General features: G+C 38.0%; 1 protein-coding gene across 12 annotated transcripts in view; it reads right to left on the bottom strand.

The window, feature by feature from the left end:
- Nucleotides 1-21,425, bottom strand: part of BLTP1 (bridge-like lipid transfer protein family member 1) — a 204,277-nt gene extending 182,852 nt beyond the window's left edge. For 9 of the 12 annotated variants that reach the window (XM_082462683.1, XM_082462685.1, XM_082462692.1 and 6 more), the window contains exons 1-4: nt 21,172-21,425; nt 19,615-19,702; nt 4,301-4,430; nt 658-774 (exon numbers count right to left, since the gene is read on the bottom strand). In XM_082462683.1, coding sequence (XP_082318809.1) covers nt 658-774; nt 4,301-4,397 — 214 coding nt within the window. In that variant the 5' untranslated portion in view covers nt 4,398-4,430; nt 19,615-19,702; nt 21,172-21,425. The remainder of the gene's footprint in view (nt 1-657; nt 775-4,300; nt 4,431-19,614; nt 19,703-21,171) is intronic. The other 3 variants (XM_082462694.1, XM_082462684.1, XM_082462687.1) reach the window with 2 other exon arrangements.
- Nucleotides 21,426-22,888: the final 1,463 nt, after the last annotated feature.

Below are 22,888 nucleotides of genomic sequence, written 5' to 3'. Positions count from 1 at the left end.
GTCATTGCCTCAAATTAATGAAAGACTACTTACGTTTGAGAGAAGTTTTATTTTTGACCACTAAGAGGTACTCAACTCTAAGGAAGATCAGAAACATTCTATTTGCTGACGCTTCACCCCTCTTTCCCAGTGGTTTAGGGCTTTCTAAGGCATATAACTTCCTAATACACCCTCCTATCTATTTGCAAACTTCCCATTTATAAGTAGTCAAGCTAAATTAATAAAGAAGGCTACAAAATGAAATACACAAGATGATTCCACTTACAGTTATAGATTTTTTAGGTATCAGTTTAAAAATAAACAGTAAAACTTCATCAAGCATTAGAAATTTTCTTTGGATAGTAGGACCTTAAGAAACTTCTAGTTCCATATTTTACATGTCTAGATTTTTCAAATTATTTTAATGATTATCTCTTATACGCCAAAAAAAAAAAAACACTTAGAAACACTTTAAGAAATAAGAATGAGGTAAAGGACATAACCAAGTGGTAGTTCAACTCTACTTGAACTATATGCTATATAAGAGAAATTCCAGTTAGATTAGTTTAACTTTCATAAAACAAAGGTAAATTTCTAAAGCTACTATCTGTTTATAAAATACATATTTACAATATACATCTCAAGATTACACAGAAGAAAAAAATTACTCAAACTTACCAATATGGATATAGCCATGCTTGTATAATCTGTTAAGAACCAGTGTTAAAATAAGACCAACATTCCGAGAATTATAATACGTGAGATAAATAATCCATCCACAGGACAAAATGGTAGCTGTTGGGAAAAAAAAAATGCAAAAAAAAAAGGATCTCACTATATGTTTCCTTCAATCATCTTAATATCTCAATAAAAATTTGTTAGTGAAAGATCATTTATCATGTTCAGAAATGAGAGGATTTACTTCCATATGGTAAAATGTCCTCTTACAATTTAATACTTGAATTTTCAAAACCAGAAGTTGATTCTTTATCCAACTTTCTTCATTCTCTTTAAGTCATTAGCCAGAAAAACACAGATTTCAATCCGATGAAGTAAAGCAATGTTTCAAGTAAAACTGCTTTCCTTTTTTTCCTGTTTCCTTTTTCACTCCTTTGTACTGTTTTAGTTATTAAACATACACAAAGATGTTCTGAGATGAAAAAGCCCATATTTCTGAATATTATGAAAAAAAAAAAACTACCTTTATTAGGCTAAAAGCTCACTCCTAATACAGTCCACTTAAAAATAAAGAAAACTGGGCTTCCCTGGTGGCGCAGTGGTTGAGAATCTGCCTGCTAATGCAGGGGACACGGGTTCGAGCCCTGGTCTGGGAAGATCCCACATGCCGCGGAGCAACTAGGCCCGTGAGCCACAACTACTGAGCCTGTGCGTCTGGAGCCTGTGCTCCGCAACAAGAGAGGCCGCGATAGTGAGAGGCCCGCGCACCGCGATGAAGAGTGGCCCCCACTTGCCACAACTAGAGAAAGCCCTCGCACAGAAACGAAGACCCAACACAGCCAAAACTAAAATAAATTAATTAATTAAAAAATAAAGGGAAATAATTTAAAAAAAAAAATAAAGAAAACTGATGTTCTTTTTACATCATAGAAAAGTCACTTTTTTAAAAAAATAAATTTATTTATTTTATTTTTGGCTGTGTTGGATCTTTGTTGCTGCGCACGGGCTTTCTCTAGTTGTGGCGAGCGGGGGCTACTCTTCGTTGCGGGGTGCGGGCTTCTCATTGTGGTGGCTTCTCTTGTTGTGGAGCACGGGCTCCAGGCGTGCGGGCTTCAGTAGTTGTGGCACATGGGCTCAGTAGTTGTGGCTCACGGGATCTAGAGTGCTGGCTCAGTAGTTGTGGCACACGGGCTTAGCTGCTCCACTGCATGTGGGATCTTCCTGGACCAGGGCTCGAACCCGTGTCCCCTGCACTGGCAGGTGGATTCTTAACCACTGTGCCACCAGGGAAGCCCAAAAAGTCACTTTTTTAAAAAATCAACAGTCTCTGCTTTTAAAGTACTATTGGAAAGAAGTGACAATTTTAACCTACTTCAAGATATATCTATATTAAATAGGCCACCAAATACTATTTTGCTGCAATTGATAAGACAATAACTTACTTTTAAAGAACACCAGTAAATATTACTACAGTAAATGATATTCTAAATTTGATTATGAATTTTTCATGAAAAGTTTATGGTCACCTATAAAATTTATAATATTCCCAAAAAACCTAGTTCATAAACATACAAAACGCAAAACACATGAAAGTATTTTTCGATAAATTTTCTTTTACTTATCCGTTTAAATAGTATAACTATTTTCTAGATTAAGACAGTAATATAAAGCAATTTAATATGTATAACCTTTTAGAAACATCATATTAAGTTCGTAAAATTTTTAAAAAATTATTTAACATAGATAAAACAAAGCAGTCACTGAGAGTCAAAATACAACATTCCTCAAGGTAGCTTAGATTGATGGTAATAGCTTTGAGGTAGCAAGTGCTATGATTTGACCATAAAAATTATTTCTAGAACAATTCTTTTGAACACTTATTTTGATGGTACAACATTGTTTTAAGCTTAAAGTCATTTTGCATTAATTTTTACTGTAAATCACTGTGTGAAGAGCAGGTAGTTACGGGCCCTTCACAAAGGCAAAAGGTATTTGCTGAGAAAGTACGCTTCTTTCCCAGAGAGTAACCACCTGAGGATTATGGCCTTTTCATTGTATCATGTCCCCCCATCCCCTTCAATAGCGTAAGGCCATTAGTAAAACAGGGATTAAACAATCCCTCAAGTTTTTTTCTGGTCGTTGCTATTATTTTCACCTTAAAGAAAGGAGCTGTATACAATGTGAAAATGAGAAATTCAAGGTGACAGGAGAAGGGGTACATAGGAAATAAGAAAGAATTCTGCCGGAACTTCCCTGGTGGTCCAGTGGGTAAGACTCCACGCTCCCAACACCGTGGGCCCAGGTTTGGTCCCTGGTCGGGAACTAGATCCCGCATGCATGCTGCAACTAAGAGTCCGCATGCTGCAACTAAAGATCCCGTATGCCGCAATGAAGATCCCGATTGCTGCAACTAAGACCCAGCACGGCCAAAATAAATAAATAAATGTTAAAAAGAAAAAAAGAAAGAATTCTGCCTTTAAGTAAACTAAAAGGCAATTTTCAATGCTGCTTTTATGAAGTTATATTTCATAGTACTGTTTTGCATTTCATTTTACTTTTAATTTTTCGTTAATGATAATTTACAGTAGTTCATGTTTGTCAATTAGGAAAAAAAAAACTTGAAGTTGAAATGGTAATCCAATCCTACCTACAAATCATGAATCATTATAATTCCCTTTATATACACTTCACCTCTACCGTAACCCTACCATGCATCCTGCAGTGTCATGAAAGAAGCATAAGCCTGCACTCAGAAAAAAAGAGCTGTGCAACCTGTGTAAGTTAATTAATCCTTACGGGCCTCAATTCCCCAACATGTTAATAGGAAAATAACACCTACCCTCATAAGTCTGCTGTGAGCATTAAGTGAGACAACATATGCAAAATGCCTGGGGCATGTGGCACACATAGGATGCTCAATAAATATTACAATTACCCTCCCTTTCCTCTCTCACCCCATCTTACCCTTCCTATTTTCCTCTCTGTATCTTTCTAATTCCCATGCTAAAATTCAAATCAAACACCATTCTTCCACAAAACATCCTGGGCAGTAACAGCCTACAGTAATCTCTCCCTTCCTTGGTATTTTATTTGTATTTCTCCTTCTTATTTGTTCATACTCATTCATTCACTCGTATTTCTTCCCTCTCTCTGCAATTTAAGTATACACTGCCTTGTATTACTTGTGTACACCTAGAAAAGTTTGGCAATATAAGACAAAAAAACTTATTACTGGAAAAGCCCACTGTCAAGTGCATAAAGAGTGAGGAAAGAGATGAGAAGATTAATTAGGCAAAAACATATTTACCACGAGGATTTATCACTTTTATAATAAAACAAAAGTGTTTGCTTATATGTTGGGATGGGGAATGGAAGAGCTGATCTGAAACAGGAAAGATAAGGTATGTCTTTCTTCTCATCCCACTTCTCTTAAGTCAGACAAGGAGGCAGTCTAAGGAAAATAGCCTTCCAGAGCAGTTTCCAGAGCAAATATTCATAGAAGCATAGATTAAAATCTTCTCCCCCAAAAATAAACAAATGGTACTGTAAGCATTCTAACTTCAGTCAACCACTGCTTAAAATGTGGCAGTTTTTAATCCATACACAAAAAACAATAAAGTACAAGAAAATATATTCTACTTACCAACAAGAAGCCAAACAACATTGGAATTGTGTTCTGTAAGAAAATCTTCCAATTGAGTGATACTAGGAACAATACTCTCATTCTTCCTTTGATCCATTACTTAAGTTTTTCCAGAATAGCATCTAAAGGCCTGAAAGAGTTCAAAGGTTAAATTCAGAACTTAATCTATGTAAGGGGAAAATCAGGTGAATTTAATAAATGTGAAAGTTTATTAAATCATATTCTGCGTTCTCCAATAAGAATGCAAAAATATAACAAACAACAAACATGTCCACATTTCTACATAAAATATAAAACAATGTATCATATTTTTAATGTCCTGATTTCACCATTCTAAGTATGAATAGAGACTCAGGTTCATCTACTATACTCTGGCTCAAAATAAGAGGGACATAATTATTCTTAAATCTAATCTATTTATCTCAACAATAAAGGAGTAAGTATTAATCATCTACACTAGACAAATTCACCTAGACTTATCCTAAAAACTGCTACTTAATAATAATATATTTATATATTAAGTTGTATTAATCCTTCTTAACCTCTATCAGCTGTGTATTCCCATTATTCCATGGAGAAACAATCTTCCTAGTTTAGATTCACTCTGGATAGTTCGGACAGTAAGCAGATCTCCTGCTACCGGATGCTCAGGATAAATTACAACATATGTCAAATTGTGGTCAGACATGAAAAATGTACGTGTATGTGTGTGTGTATGTAAGAGTGTGTGTGTGTGTGTGTGTGTGTACGTACTGAGAATGAACAAAGAGTGAGGAATGAAAGTTCTGATTTTATGATCTAAGAAACAAGAAAATTATCCCTCTGATAATACAGTATTAGCATGACTAACCCAACCCACCTATAACAAAATTATCTTGTGATAAATCAGAAAAAGGGGGGACAGAAGCTAGACAAAGAAAGCTATGCAGTTAATAATCCCTTAAGACCAAACAGTATATGTGACTTTTATGAACAAGTAGAAAAACAGATTTTAAAACAGGAAGAATATGTGAGGACAACTTTCTAGATGAAATTCAGTACAGTTAGCTTGTCAACTTAAAAGTGTTTTCTGTTTACTCGCCACAAATCTATCTTCATAGATCACAAAACAAGTTTAAAAACTGGGTGAGACAACATTGCAAGATACTATCTACAAGAGATTACAATATTTCATATTTCTACATTGTTGAAATCAGTATAATTTAGAGGCAAATTAAACATGTATTTTTTAAAAATGAAGAGCTCAGTAATAAAAGGTTTATTATTAAAAGTGATACGCAAACCTAAGGGCAAGATGGCTAAAGAAATTTTTTTAATGTTTTCATTTTTCAGTAAACCTTTATTCCTATGGTTTAGAGAGTAAAAAATGTTCACATATTGAATATACTGGTGGCGGCCAAAGGCGTGGGGTGGCGGAAATGATTGAAGATGTTCAAAGGGCACAAACTTCCAGTTATAAGATAAATAAGTTCTGGGAGTGTAATGAACAGCATGGTGACTATAGTTAACAACATTGTACTGCATATTTGAAAGTTGCTAAGAGATCTTAAAAGTTCACATCACAAAAACGAACAATGTGTAACTATGCGAGGTGATGGATGTTATCTAAACTTACTGTGGTGATCATTTTGCAATATACACATATATCAAATCATTATGTTGTATACATTAAACTAATACAATGTTATATGTCAATTATATTTCAATAAAACTGGGAAAAATGTTGTATTTTTCAAGGCTTTGAAAAATCTGTCAACTAGCAACTTAAAATTTGGAGGCTAACTTTTACAACATGAGCTTTCTTTCTTCCCTTTTCAGTTTTGTAGACTAGAAGAAGTAAAAATTTTAAAAGAGAGAAAACACTTTGAAAAGACCTATAATCTAAAACCAAATATTTACATATTATATAATGGTTTACATATCATAAAATAACATCTATACCTATTTCATACTTATTTTTACCATTTTACAGATGTATCACCAGCACACTACTGAGGATGAAAAGAGCACCTGGTGGCTCCTAGGGGATGCTCCATGAGGGATGCACCCTGGCATTCGGATCTCCACATAAAAGGGAAAGTGATCTATCCACCAAAAGGATCTACAGTCCTCAGGCAAAATCACCTGGACCACCCACCACTGTAACAACCCATAGCCAAAGAGAATGTAATTAGAAAGAGGGTATTCAAGTTACCAAGAGAGAAAACTGCAGTATCACACAGTTATAACCAACATTTGTCCAATTAATAGTTAATGCAAAACCTTTAAGAGAAATCAACAGATAAAGGCTCAATAGTTAAAAGAACATATTTTGAGCAAACACAGAAGTAAAGGCTAAGACTTACCAAGGGCCCTAAAGTAAAAAGTAGACATTTTGGCATAAAGTAAGTGAGTAAAAACAACATTGGACACAGAAAATCCAGACTGAAACGGGGCTCTATGCTTTGCTACACTGTTTAAGTGGCACACCACCAATCCCTTAAGGAAGAGGAAGTGGAGACTGATATAAGAACCTACTGCAAAACCTTTTCATGGAGCAAATGATGGAATAAAAAACAAACTGGTTGTTTCCTCTTCCTCTTCCCTTCCTGAACAGTTCGGTCTAAAAGCCATAACATGGGACTTCCCTAGTGTCACAGTGGTTAAGAATCTGCCTGCCAATGCAGGGGACACGGGTTCGAGCCCTGGTCCAGGAAGATCCCACATGCCACAGAGCAACTAGGCCCATGTGCCACAACTAGAGCCCACGAGCCACAACTGCTGAAGCCCGTGCGCCTAGAGCCCGTGCTCCGCAGCAAGAGAAGCCACCGCAATGAGAAGCCCATGCACCGCAACAAAGAGTAGCCCCCGCTCGCCACAACTAGAGAAAGCCCGCGCACAGCAACAAAGACGGAAGGCAGCCAAAAATAAATAAATAAACCAATTAATTTAAAAAAAGAGAGAGAGCAGATTGCTCCATCTCCTATTAAATAAATAAATAAACAAACAAATAAATAAATAAAATTTAAAAAGCCATAAGGTGAAGCAGAGTAAGGCAGGCACCTGCACATGGGGGAGAGAGGGACAGGAGTCTCAGTGGCCTAGAGTAGAATATCAGAGCCAAATAATACCTTTAAATACCCATTTGTGCGGTGATGAGGCTAGTGGAAAAGTGGCAGTATTTCAGGGTACTGAAGCCATAGCAGGATGAGGAGGCGATACTTGCAGGGAAGAGGTCAGGCACAGGGTGCTGGAGACTGAGTGGAAGGACGAGGGTCCAAGGCAGGGGGAGAGGGGCAGGAGAAGCAGTCCAGCTCAAGGTGTCAGAGCCTGGGCGAGTGAAGTCATCCACACAGGCAGGTTGCCTGGTGCAGGGTGTCAGAACCCAAGTGGAAGGCATCAGACCCCAAAGAGATGGGTAGAGCTTCCATGCAGGAGGGCGATCTGGGGTACTGCACTGATGCAGGAGCAGGATATGAGGGGCGAACACCTGGGAGATAGCCCATGCAGGGGATGGGGGAGGGGATTAATCAAGTAAGTAAACATATCAAGAATAATGGGAGCCAAGTTTCTCACTGCTAGAGGATATATAAAGGAAGAAAATCAGAATTAAGCCTGTGGTGTTGGATAAGAACTGGAGGTACGGTTTTCAATATAAACGGATATAGAAACAAATACAGCTGTAAATGTATATATGTGTATGTATGCATATGTTCATTAACAGGCCCTGAGAGCAGCAACACCCCAATACAAATGAGCAGAGAACTTTTCTTCTAAAAACGGTTTCCTATTAAGAGAGCTCCTTGAAGAAATGGCTGATTCCACAACTAGGGCAGGGAAAGTCAAGATGAGCCTTGTTTTCCAGAAAGGAAAGAAGTATTCAAAGAATGATGGGAACATGTCAAAAGGACATAAAAACCAGAGGCTCCCACTGGCAAAATCTGGGACAATTTAAGCAGTAAAATAAATAACAGTAATAAGTTACAACCCATTTAATAAATACAAATCTATGAGTCCATACGAATATAAATAATCAATTAAATTTTGATGAGCAACAGGATACTCATATCATCTCAAAATAACTGCCCCCCAAAATAATTATTAATGACAAAGGGAAAAAGAGGAACTCTGAAAAAGCTGGCAATTAACTAAGTGATCAACGTAAACACCATCAATATAGGGACAAATCAAAATCGTGCACTTTTTAATAGAAGAAAACAGCCTCACTTCCTTGATATTCCTGCCAAAGATGCATAACCTGAATCTAATCTATCTTGCCTCTCTCTTCTGAATCATAATGACCAACAGAGATTGTTTTAGTCATCTTTGAATCCAAAATACCAGTGACAATGCCTTGAACACAGCCACTGTTTTCAAGTATCATATCATTTTAAATGGCATTTTTATCTATTACATAAGAAGGTAACACTGATCTACATGTTTTAAGACATGTTCTCTCAATATTTTCATGATTCACCTATATTCTTCTCTTCATTCTTCCTGAAATCCATGGTACTCATTTCAAAACTGCTGTACACATTAGAAAAGAAATTGCGGCAATTAATATTTTAGTGGCATACAAAGAAAAGCATGAAAATGTGAAACAGTTTAATCAAACACAGCAACAACCAGAGATTTATCAAAGTCCCTAATTTAATACCACCACTACTACCAACATTCTTAGAAATAGCTTTCCAAAAAAGATTACTTTTCAAAATGAATTATCTGTAAAATCTTTTCAAATACTACATTCAACCTATTTTCTCTTCCACTAGCAGGAAGGAATAAAACTATCTAACATCTAATACTTGCATCATCAGACTTTTAAAGATAGAACTCCAAATCTTGACTGGTCCTACAAGAATAGAGGTCATCCTACAAGTCAATACAAAAAATACAAATAATCTGATAGAAAAATGAGAAAATATATAAACAGGCAATTCACAGAGAAAGATAATCAATATCACTAGCAATTGGGGATAATCACAATTTATCACCGACTATAAGCGAAAATTAGATAGACTGAAAACAACTACATTGGCAAAAGTATGGGGAAATGGGCACTTATACAGTTGATGGGAGTAAACTGCCTTTGAGAAGACCACTTTATCAGATACTACAAAAATGTACATGCTTTGACTTGAACATTTCAGTTCTAAGGCTCTATTTATTTCTCATTAATACTTAGACGCAAAGATGTTTTTTCAAGGACAATCACTGCAACATTATATATCATACTGAGAAAACAGAAAAAATGTCAATTAATAGGAAAATAGTTAAATAAATTATGGTACACTCTTACCACATAAATACTATTACCACGTGAAATAATATGCAGCCTTTTTAAAAGAATAAAATAGCTCTATAGGGGATAATACAGAGAAATGTCCAGGCTACATGTAATGTTAGCAGGAGAAAAGCAAGTTGAGCGAAAAGATGTATAGTATTCCACTTACATTTTTAAAAAAGACTATCCATTATGTGTATTACATATATACACCATACAGATACACCACATATGCATGTACATATATGGTGTGTGCATATGTATATACTTTTATTAATCTGCAAAAACATTAGCTAAGCCATTACCTCCAAGAGCAGTGGGAGGAGATTTGGGGGAAGGAAAAGAATCAGTAAAGCAGGACTTTCACTTTTACTCTTGATAACTAAGTATTATTTAAATGTTTTACAATTGGCTTGTAATTCTTCCATAATTTAAAAAGAAAAAAGGGAGGGTGGTGGCTGGAAGACAGGAAATGACAGGCGAGAAAGGGGCTTTTCTTGCCCAAGCACACACCCCTTGACCTCTCCTTATAACTATGGCCAAGGAATAGGTGTTTCCTAACCCAAAAATATCAACTTGATCTTCCGTCATTCTACCATCATGTCTTACCTTCTAGGGTTCTTAAATCTTTGTCTTTTTTAAAAATTAAAATGCAAATACCAAGCAATATGAAACTCAAAGCCTTCATCAAAACATCAGAAAGATCAGTTAACACCTTAGCAAGAATTATTTGATTTGATAGCCTTGAGTGTAAGAATGGAAGCTGAACAGCTGTACTGTTCTAGAGAGGGGCAAGCTACAAACAAGGAAGGAAGTAGAGAACACTAAACAGGAAAGAGACTGGAGGAAGGGAGAAAGAGGAAGCAGTTACCAAGGGAAAACAGAAGAGTCAAAAGGCCCTGCTTCAGGCTGTATTGTTCCAGAAGCAGACCATTATGTGGACTGAGAGCATGGACTCTGTACTAGACCACCTGGGTTCAAAAACCAGTTCTGGGCTTCCCTGGTGGCGCAGTGGTTGAGAGTCTGCCTGCCAATGCAGGGGACACGGGTTCAAGCCCTGGTCCGGGAAGATCCCACATGCCGCGGAGCAACTAGGCCCGTGAGCCACAACTACTGAGCCTGCGCGTCTGGAGTCTGTGCTCCGCAACAAGAGAGGCCGCGATAGTGAGAGGCCCGCGCACCACGATGAACAGTGGCCCCCGCCTGCCGCAACTAGAGAAAGTCCTTGCACAGAAACGAAGACCCAACACAGCCAAAAATAAATAAATAAATAAATAAAGTTTAAAAACCAGCTCTGACATTATAGCTATGTGATCATGGGAAAGTTACCTAACCACTCTGTGCTCTATTTCTTCATCTGTTAAATGAGGACACTAACAGTACCTACCTCACAGAGTTGTATAGTGAGAATTGATGAGTTCAGATATGTAAAGCATTTAGAACAATGCGTAGCACATAGTAGATAATACATTGTGTAAACGCCTGATACTGGCAACAAATGCCATTGGTGTCTTGCCCATAAACTGTTGACGTTCACCTCTACACCAGAAGATTATTCATTCTGAACACCTGTAACATCCTACTGTAGGCTGCTTTCTGGCTGCAGGAACATGCTCAGTTTGTCCTCAGGGCAAGCCAGAAATGCCAGAGTTAATGTCAATGATGGCTAGGAGGTTGGTGGGTAAACGCCTGCAGCTTCCCTGCTCTTGGCTTGGGATAACTCTGAGGAATATTTTATTTAGTCTCCGCGAGTTCCCCAGCGGTAGTGAGCTCCAGATGCCCACAGTGGTAACTGTATATTAGCATTTATCACACTGTATTGTAATTATCAGTTTAGAAGTCTGTCTCCCCACCTAGACAGCTAACTGCTCTTTAAGGATATGCTCGCCCTATTCATTGAGTGTGCAATATCCAACAAAGTTCCTGGTATGCAGTAGTCTCTCAATAAATACTTGTTTCATAAATGAATGAAAATAAATGCATCATTATAAAAAGTACATCATTATGAGCTATTGCCAAAGGTAAGCAAGTATTTCCACTGTACTCAAGGCCAAGAGCGTCCTAAATGATCTTTTTCACACTCAAGAAAATTTGGTTTTCATTCACTTGAGTTTAAGAAAAGGATATCAAAATATCCTTTTGATAACCCAATTCCAAATATAACAAAAATGAAGGAAAAAAATTAATCATACTCAAATCCCTCATGCAACAATAAAGTCACAATTATTTGTATAAAAGGCATTCACATACCTTCAGACCATTATATTAAAGTTCTTTGAATTTAATCACTGTTCCTTTTCCATAAAGGAAACTACCTGGGGTTTTTTTGTTTGTTTCTTTGTTTTTTTAATTTTTTTTGAAGTATAGCTGATTGTGCCAATCAACTATAGTTTGGCACAAGATTGTTGTGCCCATCTCTGTTGTGCAGCAAAGTGACTCAGTTATACACATGACATTCTTTTCTTTTATATTCTTTTCCATTATGGTTTATCACAGGATATTCAATACAGTTCCCTGTGCTACATGGGTTTTAAGAGTTGGAAAATATATCGACTTCATAGCTCTCCTTTAAGCTTCATCAACATTGGCATTCTCTTCAACATCAAGCTTGAATACCTATTAGCACATAGCAGCATTCTGTATACTAGAAATTCTGTGAAGTATGCACTTTGTACACACTTTTGCATTGCCTGCCCATAAACCAAACTTGACTGATTTTACATTAACTGTTATAGAATATACACTTACTTGAAAACTTTTCAGGTACGGTTTGGTTTCTGTAAATATGTAAGAAATTACCTTGAGATACCTTTGTAGAGGTCCCAATTTCAAAGTCATTTATATCCTCCTTAATTAAGAAGTCAGGTAATTGACCCAAAGAGCTCAGTAAATACCAACACAAAGGAACTGTCAAAACAGACTGCTTACGTTTCCTATGGCATAATGACATCCCAAAGCAAAAGTAAAACACAAATCAGATGGCAACATTTTTATACAAAATGAAGTTTCAAGAGTGTTTAATTCATTTGAACTGTTTCTACAATGGCTCAAGTAGTCTGAGCACTCAGCAATCTAAAGGCAGTGGGCCTGAAACAAATGACTTTGTGATGCTCCTTCCAATTCTATGACGCTACACAAATAAAATAATACAAAACAGAAAAGTACCTGCAATTGAACATCTCAAGCAAAAGAAATATGTAAACATTTACATTTAAGATAGTATTGGAATGCATATAAAGGTTGATATTACCAACTGAGCATATAGTGATTTGAAGAGCCCTCTACGCCTAAAAAAATTTGCCCATCAGGATACAAGGCCTAAAATCCCACCATCCATTTCTTCAAATAGAGTACCAACCAATATTCTCTCTTAAAATGCAAAGATATCTTTAGAGTATCTCAATAATAGCTACCATTAATTATTACCATGTGTTATTAGTATAAATTAATTCAATAGATTACTTTTCTCATTAACAAGCAAGATCCAGGAATATCACAAAAGGCCTGAGATTCCTGAAAACGGGAAAAACCTTAAAAAGAAGATGGTGGGCAAAAAAAGCAAATTTAGTTTCCTTAAAAAATGTGGTCAGGGTTGGCAGCTTTGTGTACATAAAGCAAAATTATGTAATGTCCTATTCTGTTCATTTAAACAAACAAAATAGACAATTATTCTCTTAGATCAAACAGATTGGGAATAATCCTCTCTACCTAGAAAGAGTCATTCCAGGACCCTTTCAGCCCCAGGATTCTACATGCAACAAGCACAATTTGACCTATTAACTATTAACTAACTCTAAAGACCAACAGAATTAAGTGGTAAAGTAACAATCAGAAATAACAGAAATCAAACAGAATAGGCTTTAAAGCAGATTTGCAATGTAAAGCTCCCTCTCTCTATCCCTTCTAGCCCTTCCTTAGCTGTGAGATAACTGGAGCAAGTTACTTAATCTCTTTGAGCCTGTTTCCAAGTTGTAAAATGGCCATCTCTTCCTTGAAGAGCAAACATAAAACTCAGAGCAAAGTGTTTGACAAGAAACACATTATAACAGTGGTAGCTGAGCTATCATTAATGTTCTTCTTTCAAAGAAAACCAGTTCAACACAAGGTGAAAGTTAAAAAACCATAAGATGCACACCAGTAAACAATGACTAATGTATTGTTAGTAAAAGATAAAAATATAAAAGAGAAATATATATATTTAATTAAACAACAGAAATTTATAACAAAGAAGAAATTAGTTGATATAAATGACAATCAAAAATGTATTAAATGCACCAAACTTTTGGACAGCATGGGCCATGAGTCTAGGTAGCACTAAAAACAAAAAAAAAAGTATTAAGTTAATATGAATAACATAGCTCTAAAAATACTATTGAGATTCTTAAAAGCAGATCAAATACCAAAGTTCAATTGTCACCAGGCAATTATTGCTGAAGTACTGATATTATTCAGATATGGTGACCAACGATTCAAACAGTATAAATCAACAAACCAATGTAGAGTACCTTTTAATATCATAATCTGTGCTACAAAAATGGTTCTTCATGTCACATATGAAAGAGTTAACATCTAAGAAGTCATATCATCCAATAAAAATACTGCACTTTAGCAAACCTCACTGCTATAGCCAGAAATTTATGCTGGTTCACCTAAATGTTTATAGAAAGCACAAAAAACAAAACGAAACTCTTAAAAAGCTGTAGAAAGCATATCTACTAATGATGGGGTAAAAAGAGCTAACTTCAACTTCTTCAAATCTAGAAGAAACCATGATTTATAAATATTACCCACCTCCATACAGCACACCAGAAGTAATTACTACCTTCAGTGTATTCTTCAATATGGCCAGCAATACAAAGACATCAACAGAAAGTGCCATGAGTGAAAAGTTTAACCCTTCCACTTCTGCATCCCATAAATTGATTAGCTGTGGGGTTTTGTTTTCACTTTTTGTACTGGCTGGGGAACACAATCTACAAGTTTCTTTTAATTCTTTTAATCTAGAATTCTATATATCCCTTCCATATTGACACACCAGAAGGCATAAAACTTTAAAAAAACTAGCATCAGCAAAGTAAAATTCTAAAGAAGGTTTCTTGTAATAAAACCAGTATTTCCATTTTCTTATCTGGCCCTTAATCTTGTTATCTTCTGCCTGAAGTCACATCAGAAAACCCCACCTAATATATATTCAAACTACTCACCCAATAAAATAGGGTCTTTGGATATGGGGGAGAGGGAGGAAGAAACTGGTCATGTGTGTTTACCAACAATCTCATCATATCAAGTTCAAGGAAATTATTTTTTATTAGCATGTTGCTATGCAGAGAGCCCAAAAGATCCATTTAATAGCCAATTCCTATGAACTGAGAACACTGCTGTAATTGAAATTGAACTTCTATGTACCTACTACAACAAAAAAGGCTGCTTCAGGAAAAAATGCAGATGTGACCTTATACAATACTACTAGTGATATCTGACACAGTATTTTAAATGGATATGGAGCTGGATAGAAACACACTTTCCATGTACATCAAAAGCGACAAAGTCCAATAAGGTGAGTAGTCTATAAAGCTCAGACTGTAAACATTTTGGACAATGTTATATTACTCTTTGAAATGTTCATGCCATGGTATTAACTCACCATTATAATGATAAAATATAGCTACCATAAAATGGCTAACATTTATTCACTGCTTGCTATGTGCCAGGCACTGTTCTAAACACTTTACATGTATTTACTGATCTAATTGTCAGAAATAACTACCTACTTACAATTCCCCATTTTACAGATGAGGAAGTTGTGGCAGTGAGAAGCTAAGCACAAATACGGCTAAGACATGGCTGACCTGGGATTTGAACCTAGACAGTCTGGCTTTAGAGTCTGTGTTATATTGCCTCTCATATCATATATGTTCACAGAAATCAGCCTGTACTTGTCTTTTAGTCCTCAATTTCTTTGCTATGAAAAATGAGTTCCTTCCTTCTACCTCTAAATTCTAGTTTAGGAGCTAATATTGAATGTTACCAAAATCCATATTTTGGTATAAAAAATTCATATTTTGCCCACTATGGCATTTTTTTCTCCTAAAAGAATCCTCTATTAAATCAAAGGTCAGCAATCACTTTTTTAAATTAACTACAAGAGGCAACACATCAAGTTATTGAGCCTAATTAGCGGCAATGGAGACCAAATGGTAAAGTGAGCCAAATCTGACTGAACCACCTCCCCACTTTTCTGTACTTCTCTCACCTGGATATAAAGGCTGAATCTACATATTCTTAAAGAGCTTATCTGCCCCCCTAAAGAAACTGACAATTGATAGAAAGTGCGTGGTAGTTTTTAAGTATGTCCAAAAAGTATCTGATATTCCTCCCTTCAAGAGGTGGAGCTTAATTCATTCCCCTCCCAAGTGTGGGCTGGACTTAGTGATTCAGTTCTAAAAGAACAGGGCAAAGCAATGGTTTGTGACTGGGTCAAAAATGGCATCACAGCTTCCTCCTTTCTCTTTCTCTCTCCCTCTCTCTCTCGGATCATCTGCTCCAGGGGAAGACAGCTGCCTTGTTAGGACACTTCAGAAGCCCTAGAGAAGTTCATGTGGTGAGGATTTCAGGCCTCCGGCCAAAAGACATGTGAATGAACCATCATGGAGGCAACTCTTCCAGCCCCAGCTGAGCACTCAGTTGACTGAAGTCCCAGCCAATCAACTACAACCTCATGAGACCTGAACCCAGAAGCAACCAGTTCAGTCACTCCCAAATTCCCAACCCACAGAAACTCTGAGATAATAAATATTTCAAGCCACTAAGTTTTGGGATAATTTCTTACTCTGCAATAGATAACTAATACAAAGTATGAGAAAGGTAATTTTGTGAGATATCTGCAAGCTATCTCTACCCTGATGGTTCATACCTGCCATCTTAAGCTCAACTACCCTCACTCCACTCCTCCTCACCAAATGATCAGGAGTCAGCAATACCACACCAAGAAGGCTACCAATCACATGAATGAATCATATACTCTTTCCACCATAAGTGGGAGTCTCCTGCAAGGACTCTGTGGCACAACCTCTATCCTGCCTCCTACAAATTGATCTGTACCCATACTCATCACCACCTCCCTCCCCCCCTGTCTCGGGAGAGGTCTATCTGAAGCACCCCTGACTTGCACCTTTGTATTCTATCCCTTCCAACTTGGTTAATGACCTTGCTCCACCAATTCTTCTCCCTCACTCTTCTATCTTCAGATTCTCTTTTTGATGGCTTCTTATCCTCAGCAAATAAAGACTGTAAATGTATTCATATCATTCGTACCTTTAAAAAACAAAAACCCTCTCTCAAACTCATCTATCTATCTATCTCAAACTATCTCTAACTATCCCCTGTTTAAAACCAAACTTTCTGAAAGAGCAAATGACATTAGCTATTTCAATTCCTTATCTCTTAGCCAGTGTGAACTGGATCCACCTATATAATTGCTCTTGCTGAAGTCAATGACTTAACTGACATGTCCAATGGGTATTTGTGTTATCCTCATTTTATCTGATGTCTCAAAGATGCCTAATACTCATTCCTTTTCTCCAAACTCAGTTCTTCCACTTACTTGTGACTCTGCTGATCTTCTCCCACTTCCCTGCCCACTACTTCATCTCTTTTGAGGTATGTTTTCCTTCCACCTTACCCTTAAATACCCTTAAATATTAGTGTTCCTCATCCTCATTTCTCTTCTTTTACCCTATGTTTTTCTTCCTGACTGATCTCATCCATTCCCATTGCTTTTCACTATCATCTATAAACTGTGACTTCAAATTTATATCTCAAGCTGAGTCTTCTTCTTAACTCAGATCTGTATATACAACTGCCTAATGACATTTCTTGGAAGTCACAGATGCCTCAAATATAATAGCCTCAACTGAACTCATCTCCTCCAACCATGTTCCTCAATCTATTTCTCTTCCTATATATTCCCTCGGTAAATGGCCTGGAATCCACTCAGCTTCCCAAGCCAGGTATCAGATAATTCATTTATTCTGAAAATATTTATTAAACATTAATTATAAAATTGAACATGATAATGGCTAGAAATCACCCTGACTCCACTTTCCCTCAAGCCCACTAAATCTTATCCATTCTATCTCCTTTATAGCTATCTAATCCATCTCCATCCCTTAATTCCCATTTACACTACTGTGCTTCTAATTCTCATTTGCCACGTGGATTACTACAATAGCCTCTAATTGACTGCCATGCTTCCAAGCTCATCTCTCTACAACTCATCATCCAGATTGTTGCATCTGACCATGTCCTTTCTATTTGTCATATATAAGTTCCCTGAAATTTTCTCAAATTAAAGAGTTAATTTTCTTAATCTCCCATGAACTTTTGAAATTCTATCACTACCTTTTTATAATTTATTTTTTGAGGTAACATTGGTTTATAACATTATATAAATTTCATGTGTACATTATATTTGTACTTCTGTATAAACTACAATGCGCTCACCAACAAAAATTTATAGTTTCTATCCATTACCATACAGTTGATCCCCTTTTCCCTTTTTGCCCTACCCCCCCCCCAATCCCTTTCCCTCTAGTAACCACTACTCTGTTCTCAGTAACTGTGTTTTTGCTTGGTTTGTTCATTTAATTTGTTTGTTTTTTATATTCCACATATGAGTGAAATCATGTTATTTGTCTTTCTCCATCTTATTTCAGTTAGCATAATACCCTCAAGGTCCATCCATGTTGTCACAAATGGCAAAGTTACATCTTTTTTTTATGGCTGAGTAGTATTCTATATATATATATCACATTATTTACAATAGCCAAGATATGGAAACAACCCAAGTCCCCATCAACAGATGAATGGATAAAGAACATGTGGTCTACTACAATCTCTAACATGGAAAAGAGTACACTAAAGTGAAGTCTGTAAGAATCCTAGTTTCCCACTGTACCTTAAAGTAGCTCTAGTAGAGTGCCTTCCTTTATTAACTAAAATAATATGAAAGAATTATTATAAATACAAACACTTATTGTATGAGTAGTGCTGTTTTCCTAGTCTTTTACATAAACCAAAACCATCCTTGCATATAAAACTTTTATAAAAGATTCGGGTTCAGGGAGTTCCCTGGTGGTGCAGTGGTTAAGAATCCACCTGCCAACGCAGGGGACACGGGTTCGATCCCTGGTCCAGGAAGATCCCACATGCCCACGGAGCAACTAAGCCCGTGTGCCACTACTGAGCCTGTGCTCTAGAGCCCACGTGCCACAACTACTGAAGCCCATGCACCTAGGGCCTGTGCTCTACAACAAGAGAAACCACCACAATGAGAAGCCCACGCCCCGCAGCGAAGAGTAGCTCCCGCTCGCTGCAACTAGAGAAAGCCCAGGAGCAGCAACGAAGACCCAATGCAGCCAAAAATAAATAGATAGATAGATAAATAAATAAATAAATAAAAGATATGGGTTCACAAAAATCTTACCTTCTAGAAAAAAGTTCACTACTCTAGTACTCTCCAGGGCCATGATGACCACTACTCTCAACAGAAGCCTGAAAAAATGCCTGACGTATGGTACTCAATAAATATTTATGAAATTAATTAAGATTTTCTCAATCATGTTTAACCATGTCTTCTACTATTCTCCATTGAACTCATAATGAAAAATACACTTAAGTTCAAACAAACACATATTCTATGAAGAACAAACCAAACGTCAACTAATTTTCTTCCTTTCTTTTTATAACCCTTTATAAATGGGCAGATTAATGAGGAAGCAAAAGAGAGAAAAGGAAGTTGACACTTGATACAGAATCAAGCCAACGATTCCCTTCGCTTTCTCCTGCCAATACACAAGCTAAACACATGACTCAACTGTCAGTCACATAGCAATAGTTCAAAAGTCAGGTAAAATGAATGGCAGGTCACGTTATACACTACTGTCACCCCACCCCCATTCTTAGACCATTCGATCAGGTTAAATTACAACTGAAGCAGAAAATCAGATTTCCTCTATCTGAGCTTTAACTGAAAACCCAATATATTTACCAAGTTTTTTTCCCAGAGTCTGTAATGTTCTGTTTTTCCTTTTCTTGATCTTCAGAAGGCCTGTCTGCAGTGTTTCATCTTAACACACCTGAAAAGATCACCCATTTTAACCAATTATACAAGATATTCTGGCTTTATCAGCAGTTTCACCATTTCAGATTAAATGATTTGATTACACATGCACCTGCGTGTGTGCACACACAAGAAAAGTCTTTAGTGTTAATCCAATATTACATTTCCTCCTTTAAAGTTTCTGAGCAAGAAATACTCCTAAAACTAGAATAAGACCACAATTTCCGAACTACAGTCTTCCAAAGGTTTCAAAACCACTGTACGTATGGAAAGGGCATGATTTTGGTAATCAGAGGGTTCTAGAGGTCAAATCCTACCTTTAAAACATACTCCTTGAAAAAGTTGTTCTCTCAAACTGTTGGGTCCTTGCTGGCAAGAATGGTGCCCCAGTTTCCTTCCTATTCCCACCTGGCACACTTTTTATCAAATGAAAATCACCTTGCAAATTCTCACGATGCTTAGAAGTGGTAAAGCATACTGATTAAGGGACTCTAAACTGGAGTACAATTACCTGATCTAAATCACAGCTCTGACTTTCGACAAGTTGTTTTTTAGGGCTGTGGGATTTAGTTCTCTCATCTATAAAATGAGCGTAATAACAGACTTTATATGATAGGATTGTTATGATGATTAAATAAGATAATATATGCACATAAAGCATGTACCACTTAATACTTATATAAGATAAATGTTCTGGTTAATTCATCTATTTTTATACTTTATGTATCTAGTGAACTTAAATCAGCTTCAATGCCATGCACAGAGTTGAAAGCAGCAACATGAAACCAGTTGAAACTTAGACGCTTGAACAGTCATAGAAAACAATGATTTCCTTACAGAGGAAATTTACAAGAACTCTTTCCCTTTAACAAGCGTCCCAAACTTGCATCTGTCAAAACTAAGGCCAAGAGGAGCGGGAGGGGGACAATTCTGCAGAGGGAAAATCAACTTCCCTTCACCCTCCTTTGGTCAAAAGATGTTTCCGCTGAAACGTACTCTTCCATAGTGTAGACCCAGCAAGCACCAATCAGAATACAAACACATCACGCCTGGGGAGTAAAGAGGGTTTCTAAGGCTCCACCGCCCTTGGTCCAAAATCGACCCTGCGTTAACCAGTATGGGGTCTCCTGCAGCCCGGTGCAGCTAACAAGGCTGAAGCCAGAGTTTGCAGGTGCACGGTCCTTCCCACACACCCGCAGGTGGGCGTCGCCCGCCCTCCATACCACTAGGCAGGGGCCAGTTCCTGCATTCGAGCCCCGAGTCACCCATCATGGCCCTTTCTGGCCTTCTCATGGGCCTTCGACACCCGGTGTACAAGTCCCCGTGCTGCAGGTAAGGATGGCAAACGAATAAGAGATGAGTCGACGCCGCACCAGGCAGTCGCGACGAAGCCACACCTCCCTGATTCCGACCAGACTGAGGTCCAGAGATGCTGGGAGGAGTGCTGCCCACCCAAACCCTGCTCAGCCGGACCCATCCCCTCACCTGAGCGAGCGCCGGGGCGGCCCGGAATCGCTCTGGTCTCTCTCCGGGGGATGCCGAGGGCCTTGGGCGGCGGCGGCGGCAGCTGCAGCGCCCAGCCGGACACGGCCTGCTGAGCGCTGCGCGGGTCCACACCCTCCAGCCCCGCCACCCGGACCCGCCGCCCGAAATCCGGCCCGGGGCCCCAGCCTCTGACACAGAGTGGGGCGGAGGAGGATGGGAGGGGTCCGAGTTGGGGCCGGGCGGCACTGCGGCTGCGTCAATTGGTAACGTCCTACGTCACGGCGCCGGCGCCTCGAGGCACGCCACCCGAGCCCCGCCCAGGAATTGGGACGCCCCGCCCCTTCTCCCCCTCCTGGGCGGGCTTGGGGCGGAACCTCGACCTTGAGGCGGAGGTAAGGGACGGGTTTGAAAAATCATTTCGCTACCCACCCTAAGCGAATGGTAATGAATTGCCTTCCTGAGGCCAAGAGGCAGATGAGCACAGGTGCGGACAGATCGCTAACAAAAAGGAGACCGGTGCTCTGATTTGAAGAGAATCCGCTCTGAATAGAGAGCAAAACTTTTATGACAGTATCAATAAAGGGAGCTTCATTGTGTGAAATGCTGCCACAGCGAATCTCTTAAAACTAAATCTCTTATTGTTATACTACTGAAAAGTGGTTGATGCTCACCATTTTTAAAGAGAAAGGCTCTTTATATTATTAGCGGGTGCACCAAAGCAAACTACTTCCTGGAGTTAGAGGCTTGTTACAGATATTTTGCGCACTTCTTAGGTACAAATTGTAATAGGAAAAGTGGGGAACAGTCTTAGCTCTGTAAAAGTGTTCTGATTGCTTGGGGCAGATGTGGAGTATGCACATAAGACAACTAGAAATGCAAACGGTAACATACTAGTAATAGCTAACAGTGTCAAGCATGAGTAAGGCACTGTTCTAAGCACTTTTTATTTACTGACTCATTTAATCCTCCCAAAACCCTGTAAGGTAAATACTGTTATTATCCCCACTTATTTCCATTTCACAAATTAAAAACTCAGATACAGAGAGAGGTTTAATAACTTGCCAAACTGGAGAGCTAGGGTTCCCAAGCAGTATGGCTCCAGAGTTCATGCTCTTAAGCATTACTGTATACTGCCTCTTAAATTCTAAATGTCGAAATGTCTAGTCTGACTTCCTTGAGCTGAAGTACCACTCTCAGTAACATTTTTACATGGGAGTTCCATTTTCACCTCAGAACAACAGCTATGAAGCCAAATTTAAAATAAAGCTAGAAAAGGTTAATCACATGAGGTATTGTATTAACCTTTATTGCATATAAGGAAATGGTGGCTCAAGCAGAAGTGGTTTATGAAAGGACTGGATGAAAGCCAAGAAGAGAAAAGCATACACCTATCTTAGTTACTTCCACCTACTACCAAGACACACCTGCCTCCCTTATTTGAATTAGCTCTTTAGAGTTTATTTCTGCACTTCTACAAAGAAATTAATTTCAGTAGTCTTTCTCAAAGTCTGGAGAACCTCAATCATTCTTAATCCTTATTCCCTAGTAAGGCTCCAGGACCTCGACAAGGATTCAAGTTTGCTACTGTCAAACATTCAACTCTGCCTTAAAGGGAAATTGTTCCAGCACAAGTTATCTGGAGTAGGAATACCAAGATGCGGTTCAAGTTCCTCAAATCAAAAACTAAACTGAAACTGAATTGCCCTGGAGCTAAGGG

This window comes from Balaenoptera physalus (genome assembly GCF_965194825.1).
Source record: "Balaenoptera physalus genome assembly, chromosome: 5".
Taxonomy (NCBI): Eukaryota; Metazoa; Chordata; class Mammalia; order Artiodactyla; family Balaenopteridae; genus Balaenoptera; species Balaenoptera physalus.
Note: the sequence above shows the minus strand (reverse complement) of the source record. Positions and strands in the feature narration are given on the sequence as shown.